The sequence below is a fragment of the Chinchilla lanigera genome, unplaced genomic scaffold, assembly GCF_000276665.1.
Source record: "Chinchilla lanigera isolate Chin_1 unplaced genomic scaffold, ChiLan1.0 scaffold00053, whole genome shotgun sequence".
Lineage (NCBI taxonomy): Eukaryota > Metazoa > Chordata > Mammalia > Rodentia > Chinchillidae > Chinchilla > Chinchilla lanigera.
The window spans coordinates 5348925-5357276 of record NW_004955454.1 but is presented as its reverse complement, the minus strand read 5'-3'; the positions used below and the strand labels follow the sequence as shown (position 1 = coordinate 5357276).

At 52.4% G+C, this 8352-nt stretch overlaps 1 protein-coding gene across 5 annotated transcripts in view; it reads left to right on the top strand.

The window, feature by feature from the left end:
- The first annotated feature begins 1893 nt into the window (after positions 1 to 1893).
- Cecr1 (cat eye syndrome chromosome region, candidate 1) overlaps positions 1894 to 8352 on the top strand; it is a 13562-nt gene continuing 7103 nt past the window's right edge. For 3 of the 5 annotated variants that reach the window (XM_013520006.1, XM_005395970.2, XM_005395969.2), the window contains exon 1: positions 1894 to 2403. In XM_013520006.1, coding sequence (XP_013375460.1) covers positions 2022 to 2403 — 382 coding nt within the window. In that variant the 5' untranslated portion in view covers positions 1894 to 2021. Of the gene's footprint in view, positions 2427 to 8352 lie in introns of all 5 variants that reach the window. The other 2 variants (XR_001236207.1, XM_013520005.1) reach the window with 1 other exon arrangement.

Sequence of the window (8352 nt, the reverse complement as noted above, 5' to 3'; positions counted from 1 at the left end):
TAGCTCTGTTGCTGAGTATTTTTTTGGCACCAGGAATCGAACTCAGGACCTCACACTTGCCAGGCCGGTGCTGAGCCGCTGGGCCACATCCCTGGCCCCTGTTGCTGAGTTCTTTGGTTTTTCTCCGGTACCGGGAACCGAACTCACGACCTTGCGCTTGCCAGGCAGGCGCTTTTGCCGCTGAGCTAAATCCCCAGCCCCCTGTTGCTGAGTTCTTAAAAACGAGAGGCAGCCTCGCCTTCACCCTCTGAGTAGAGCTTTCAGTGAGTTCCTCAGCACGGTAAATAAGACCCGGCACCAATTACCATTCTGAAAGAAAAGAGAGGGTCTGCTCCATCTTCCTCTGAGAAAAGGATTTGTGAGAGTTGCGCTGGCATCGGGCGTGGCTCAGGAAGATGCAACACACTGCACGTTGAAGAACCGATTCCCAGGCTTTAGAAACTGTCCTCTCACAGCGCCTGCCTGGCAAGCACGAGGTCGTGAGTTTGATTCCTGGTACCGGAAAAAAAAACAAAACAAAAAAAGAAACTGTCCTCTCTCTAGTTGGGTGTGGGGGTGCACACCCACAGTCCCGGCACGAGGGAGGCAAACTGCTGCGCGTTGGAGGCCAGCCTCGGCTACGTGGCAAGTTCAAGGTCAGCCAGAGCTGTACAGTGAGACCCAAAAAAGCTCTCCTCTCTCCTCTCTCCTAGCCTCCGCCCCATCCAGGCCCTTCCTTGGTGCTCTCTGCCTGCTTCCTCAGTGACTCAGCCAGCAGCACTTCACCCCTTCGGCTTCTCACTCCTTGGCCCCCTTTATTCGGTTTTGTATTTTGCAGTCTGAGGATTGAGCCCGGGGCTCACAAAGGCTGGGCCAGTGCTCTACCCCTGAGCTGCCTCCCAGCCTTCCTCTTCACTCTTTTTTTTTTTTTTTTTTTTTTGAGACAGGGTCTCACTCTGCAGTTCAGGCTGGGCTTGAGCTCACTTTGTAGCCCAGGCTGGCCTTGAACTCGCAAGGATCCTCCTGCCTCAGCCTCCCGAGTGCTGGGATGACAGGTGTGCGCCACCACGCCCGGCTTCACTCTATTTTGTGACAGGGTCTCCCGAAATGGCCTCTGGGGGCCTCAGAAGCACAACGCCTGCCAGGCAGCCCAGGCACTTTAGTTCCTTGTGACATTCCCACATGCTGTAGGCACAGACTTGTGTCATTTAGTCATTGAATATAAACCCCGATTTCCCACTAGATTGTGACGGATCCCACACTGGCACCCGTTGCCTGGCATCCCCAGCACACAGCCCAGGAATCACACATGCTGCGGGTCCTCAAACTTGTGCTACAGGGCCAGGGTGGAGCTCAGGGGTAGAGCACTTGCCTAGCATGTGCAAGGCCTTGGGTTCCCGCCCCAGTGCTACATAACAAAAACGTAAAACCTCCTTGGATACATACGAATAATTTAAAGTTGCTGGGTTTTTTTTGTTTGTTTGTTTTTTCCGGTACTGGGAATCAAACTCATGACGTTGGGCTTGCCAGGCAGGCGCTGTGCCTCTGAGCTAAATCCCCAGCCCCTAGAGTTACTGTTTAAAATCTGGTTTAAAGCCGGTGTGGTGGCGCATTCCTGTAATCCCAGCCCTGGGGAGGCTGAGGCAGGAGGATAATTGACAGTTCTAGACTAGCCTGGGCTACAAAGTGAGCTCAAAGCCAGCTTGAATGGCATAGCAAGACCCTGTCTCAAAAAAATTAAAAAAAGAAAATTTGTCTTAGACCCAAGCATGGGGTTCTAATTGTGTGCTGGTGGGTGGGGCCCAGGAGCTGTGAAGCTCATTGGCCCCTGCTGGCCATGTAAATGCAGATTGTCTGACTCACGCTGCACTTGGAGAAAGATCACCTTGACCTTTACAAAGCACTTTACCTCAATAAGCCTTACAGAAAATAGCAGCTCATTTAACAGATGTAGAAACTGAGGCCCCCAAAGGTCAGAGAGCTTGATCAAGGTCACTGGGTTGTCAGGGGTAACCGCAGAGAGGTCAGGGCTCCTCAATGGGATGCGTCTCCCGGGCCGGCTCTCAGAGTGCGGTGCTGCTACTCAGGAGGGCAAACGACAAGCCCAGGAGGAGCTGAGCAGGCCGCTTTCCTACACGGGAAAGGCCCCTGGCCAGGACCAGCTTCCCTGGGGCAGCTCTGCGGGGCGGGGAGCCAGGGGCGCCTGCAGCACCAGCAGGAGGCAGAGGGGGCCCGAGGGAAGGCGCAGGTCCGTGCGGCGGGAACGTGCGTGCGGGAGCCGCCGAGAACCGGACTGCAGCGGAGAGGGCAGGGCAGAACTCCGGTTTCCGCCCCGTCTTCCCTGGCGCTTCCGTCCTGCAGCCCGAGGTGGAGCGGCCCGGGGACGCACCCGCGAGCGGCGCCCCCGCCGCCCCGCACCCCCAGGTGGCGGCGGCCGGGATCTCAGCGTGAGCTCGAGGCCGAGGGGGATGGGAGGTGGCTGTTTATTCTGGCCGCCCCGGGAACAAAGCCCCTGGCCGCGGAGAGTCGAGGCCTTAATGCCCCCATCGGGCGGAGGAGGGGGGCCGGGGACACCTTAACAACTAAGAAAAGGTGCCCTGGAATTCTTTTGCTGAGCCGCGTCACCTCCCCCTCCGTGGTCGTGGGCTAATTCAGGGCCTGGGGACGGAGTTGATGGACTATCCTGGGCGCTCAACCTCCCATTGTGTTACTAATGCCCGCTGACAAAGGCCGTTCGCCGCTAGCAACCGTCGCTAGGCGGGTCTTATCTCCGGGGCTCCAGCCCCTGCCCCCACGGCCAGAATCCCAGGCCCAGACGGGGTCCCTGGGCAGCTCTCCCAGGCCCCCCGGGATTGCAGCAGGCGACTGCGATGCCGCCCCTTCCCGAGGGGAGGACTCGGGAGAGGCCGAGGCAGGCCGTGCCCTGAGATCCCAGGGCGCGCGTTCCTAGGCATTTTCTAGAGCAACATCACGTGTATCACAAGTCACATTGGTGGCCCCGTGCTCAGGCTGTCCCTGGAGTCTTAAAAATCCCACATGAGCCCGCCGTGGTGGCACACGTCTGGAATCCCAGCCCTCTGGGAGACCGAGGGGGAAGTTCAAGCTCAACCCGGGCAATTTAGCAACTTAGCAAGACCCTACTCTAAAGAAAAAAAGGTGCTGTGATGTAGCACAGAGGGAAAAAAGGAAAAGGAAAGAAATCTCACCTGGCTCCTTGCCCAGGTGACAAGAATTGATTTCTTTCTTTTTCTTTTTCTTTTTTTTCTTTTTCTTTTTCTTTTTTTTTTGAGACAGGGTCTCACTATGCAGTTCAGGCTGACCTTGAGCTCACTTTGTAGCCCAGGCTGGTCTTGAACCCGCAAGGATCCTCCTGCCTCAGCCTCCGGAGTGCTGGGATTACAGGTGTGCGCCACCATGCCCAGCAAGGATTGATTTCATGTGTGATATTGGTGTTACTGTATGAGAAAATTCCCTTTTCTCTGCTCCCTGTATGATGGCACTTTTGCAAGAATTTCTGCTGCTTACTTGTCTGAGATGTACAAAACATCATAGGTCTTTTTTTTGATTAATTAAGTTTATTGGTACATTTTAGGTATACATAATGATCACATTCATTACAGGGAATTTGTACCTGTACATGATATAACTTGATTTTTATTTTTTGAGACAAGGTCTCATTATGTAGTGCAGGCAGGCTGGCCTTGAACTATGTAGCCCGGGCTGGCCTCCAACTCATGGTGATCCTCCTGCCTCAGCCTCCCAAGTGCTGGGATTACAGGCGTGCATCACCGTGGCGGGTTTTTAAGAAAACCCTCATAGATCTTCACTGAACTGCACATTATATATTAGAATCACCCCAAAAGATTACAAAAGAAAAAGAACTGGTTTTGACTCAGGCATGTTCTCCTTGGATGATACCAGGTGAGCCAAGGATGAGATGCTGAGATGCCCTGCCTCACTCAACAGTGCCCTGTGCTTATTTTGGTGTTGGGCGTGGCACCCAGGCCTGCAGCATGTTAAGCACCTGCTATCCCTCTGAGCCACATTCCTGGCCCCAAGGTCCTGAAGCCTGACCGACCTCTGTCCTCATTAGCTGCAGTAGGGCTGAGTTTCTTAAATTTTTAAAAAATTACAGCTGGGTGTGGTGGTGCACGCCTATAATCCCTGCACTTGGGAGGCTGAGGCAGGAGGATCCTTGCAAGTTCGAGACCAGCCTGGGCTACATAATGAGTTTAGGGTCATCACACAGTGTTAATTCAAAGCATGTTACAGAGACAGACAGGGTTTTGTATCAACCACTCATAGGTGAAGAAATGGCACCACCTAGTTGTATTTAAAACCTATTAAATTTCACCTGTTTGTGAGCCGGGTGTGGTAGTGCATGCCTGTAATCCCAGTACTGGGGAGGCTGAGGCAGGAGACTTGCTGTGAGTTCAAGTCAGCCTGGGCTACATAGAGACCCCGTCTCAAAAACACACAAAAATAGAAAACAAAACAAAAAATACAAAACAAAAAGTTTTGGCAGCTGGGCCTGGTGGCACACACCTGTAATCCCAGCACTCAGGAGGCTGAGGCAGGAGGATCGTTGCAAGTATGAGATCAGCCTGGGCTACAAAGTGAGCTCAAGGTCATCCTGAACTGCATAGTGAGACCCTGTCGCCAAAAAAAAAAAAAAAAAAAAAGCAGTGGGAACTGGAAGAGGGGACCTGTTGGGTGGTTTAGGTGAGTGGGGACAGGCTCTCAAAGTGGCTGTGGGGCGCCAGCCCCTTTCTCTTCTTGCTTTGTTTGCTGGCCGCCATGTTGTGAGCAGCTCCCTCTGCCGTACGTCCCACTAGGACGTGATGCCTCGCTTTACGCCCACAGCTGCGGAAAGGAGACCATGGAGTGAAAACTCCAAACCGGGAGCAAAATAAGTCCGCCTGCCTTTGAAGTTCATGGTCTCGGGTATTTGTCACAGGAACAGGAAGCTGGCTGGCACTAGGCTAAGTGCTTCTGGAATTCCTTGTGGTAGCCCTGCTCTTACATTAATGCTCATTTGTGGAGCTCCTACCCTGGTGCTGTAGGAGACACGGGTGAGGAGATAAACTGCAGGGGTCTCCTCTCCGTCTCCAGTCCCGCTGAGGTCGTGGGCAGGGACTCCATAATGACAGCAGGTGGCGTAGGACGAGATTCTGTTCTTCCCTACCGCACACCAGGGAGGCAACACCAGACAATTTTAAGGAAGAATCTCTTCTTTTCTTTTCTTTCTTTTTCTTTTCCTTTTCCTCTCTTCCCCTCCCCTCCTCTCCTCTCCTCTCCTCTCCTCTCCTCTCCTCTCTTTTCTTTTTTTTTGTCTTTTTGAGACAGGGTCTCACTACGCAGTTCAGGCTGGCCTTGAGCCCACTTTGTAGCCCTCAGCTGGTCTCGAACTTGCAACAATCCTCCTGCCTCAGCCTCCTGAGTGCTGGGATTATAGGTGTGCGCCACCATGCCCGGCCATACTACTTTTAATTTTTTTTGCAGTGCTGGAAATTGAACCCAGGGCCTTGTACATGCGAGGCAGGTGCTCTCCCACTGAGCTACCTCCCCATCCCACGCTATTTTATTTTATTTTATTTATTTTTATTTTTATTTTATTTTTGTCTTTTTGAGACAGGGTCTCACTATGCAGTTCAGGCTGGCCTTGAGCTCATTTTGTAGCCCAGGCTGGTCTGGAACTCGCAACAGTCCTCATGCCTCAGCCTTCCAAGTGCTGGGACTACAGGCCTGCACCACCACGCCCGGCTTACCCCGTGCTCTTTTAATTTCTGTGTGCACAGATCAAAGCTTCCCTGGAAAGTCAGCAAAGATGCAGATTCTCTATGATGAGTGTTAGCACTGTGTGTATCTAAAATCACCAGTAAAATGAATGGGAAGGAAAAACTGAAGACTCACACAGGACTGGGGAAGACTGCCCAGGAGCCGTGGGAGGCCGGGTTCACCACTGTTCCCCAGCTGGGGCCTCCCCACCCCCATCCAGCCTGGTGTCCTGTCCCACACGCCAGCCGCACCCTCTGGGGCTGCCCTTTATCACTGGTCAGCCCCTGTGCCCCCAATTCCCCTAGGCCTGCGGGACAGCTCTCTGCCCTTTGGTCTCTGGGGTCCAGCTCTGGGAGGTGAACAGCAGGCCCCAGAGGAGGGGCCGCGTGGGTCGCTGCTCCTGTGGCGAGCACCACATCCCCCTTCCCACACCCTGGCTCAGGCCCCTGACCCGGCAGAGGCGGCGCAGACCTCCCTGGGGGACGCAGGGGTGGCGGGCTAGGGAAGGCAGGAGGAGAACAGAAGAGCCAGATGCCTAAAGGTGAGATTCGGAATGGGAGGGACTCAGGGAGTGTGGGAGCAAGGACCGGCTGGCTGTCCGTCCCTCGTTTTCTGCCCACATTGCCTTTAAAGTTGTCACCTGCCTGCAGCACACAGAAGAAGACTTGAGTCTGAGATGGGGTCGTCCTGGGCAGAGTCCTCAGGGTGTGACTCCGTCTCCTCTCCGCAACCCATTTCCCTGTCTGTCTGCCTGTCTGCTATACTATCTATCCAGGTATCCATCCATCTATCTTCTATCTACCTACCATCTTTCATCTATCTATCTGTCTGTCTCTCTATCTACCTAGATAAATCTATCTATCTCCTTTCTCTTTTTTTTTTGGAGACAGAGTCTCACTATGCAGTTCAGGCTGGCCTTGAGCTCACTTTGTAGCCCAGGCTGGCCTCGAACTCACAATGATCCTCCTCCTGCCTCAGCCTCCCAAGTGCTGAGATTACAGGTGTGCACCAACACGCCCGGCTGTTTTGTTTTGTTTGGAGATAGGGTTTCTTGGTGTAATTCGGGCTGGCCTTGAACTCACTATGTAGCCCAGCCTGGCCTTGAACTCAAGGAGCCTCTTACCTCAGCCTCCTGAGTGCTGGGATTACAGGCGTGCGCCACCACATCCGGCACGAACCAGTTCCTTGGCATCTCGTGTTGGCATTCCTGCTATAGTGCCTGTAACCTATGGGCATCCCACCCCCACACCCCTCTAAGCTTGCTCTTTCTGCAAACGACTGCTCCCATCTCTGAGCCCCTCTGACTCCCCAGGGGATGCAGTGATGCTCACAGGTGGGGCTCCCCCTCCAGTAGGGCGACCTCCCATTCCCTTCCTGGCCCTGGCAGCTGGTCACTCTGGTCAGTGTGCTGCCTGTCCAGGATCTGGGCCCAGGAATAAGCAGTCCTCCCTGAAAAAGAGGCAGGGCTTCCTAGCTTTGCAAGGGTGTGACCCATAGGAGAGAGGGGTGGCTATGGGCTGAGGTAGTCAGGAGAGGATTCCGGGAGGAAGCAGAGTTTAGAGTTGGAGAATTTTAGATCCAAAGAGAGCATGGAGTCCTCTTTTATAGAGGATACGTCTAAGGCCCAGAGAAAAGCTATGGACCCAAGAGCACACAAGCAAGCTAGAGACAGGATGGATAGCGAACTCTTTTTTTTTTTTTTTTTTAATACCAAAAGTTCATTTCTGGTGCTGAGTATTCCCTCCCTGTTTTATTTGTACGTATTTGTGATACATAATAAACACACTCGCCAGGGGGGAACTGGTGTATATAGCTTTTTTTTTTGTACTGGGAATCAAACTTATGACCTTGTGCTTGCCAGGCAGGCACTGTGCCACTGAGCTATATCCCTGGCCCAGAGCCAACTCTTTGATTCATTGACAGGGTCTCACTATGCAGTTCAGGCTGGACTTGAGCTCATTTTGTCACTTTGTAACCCAGGCTGGTCTTGAACTCTCAACGATCCTCCTGCCTCAGCCTCCTGAGTGCTGGGATTACAGGCGTGCGCCACCACGCCAGGCTCATTGAACTTTTTATTATTGTCATCATTATTATTGTGCTGCTGCTGATTTCTAGCTTCACTGTGCTATGATTCAGTAGTTTGCAAGGGATTATTTCAGTTCTTTTGTATTTACTTAAGCTTTTTTTTTTTTTTTTTTTTTTGGTACCAGTAATTGAACTCACGACTTTGTGCTTGCCAGGCAAGTGCTTATGCTGCTGAGCTATATCTCTGGCCCTATTTAAGCGTGTTTGAAGCCCTAAGATATGGTCTATTTCAGAAAAAGTTCCATGTGCTTCTTCTATAAGAAAGGTGTATTCTGCTGTTGGTAGGTGAAACTCCGTGGAGACATCTCTTAAGTCCATTCGTTCGATAGTGTGGTTTAACTCTGTTTTTTTTTGGTCTGGTTGACCTGTCTGACTGGGAGAAGGAGGTATCAAAGTCCCCCAGTGTGACCTTGTTGGTGCCTGGCCTTTTAAGTCCAGTAGTTTTTGTTTTCTGAAGCTGGGTGCACCAACATTTGATGCGTAAATATTTGCTTTTTTTTTTTTTTTTTT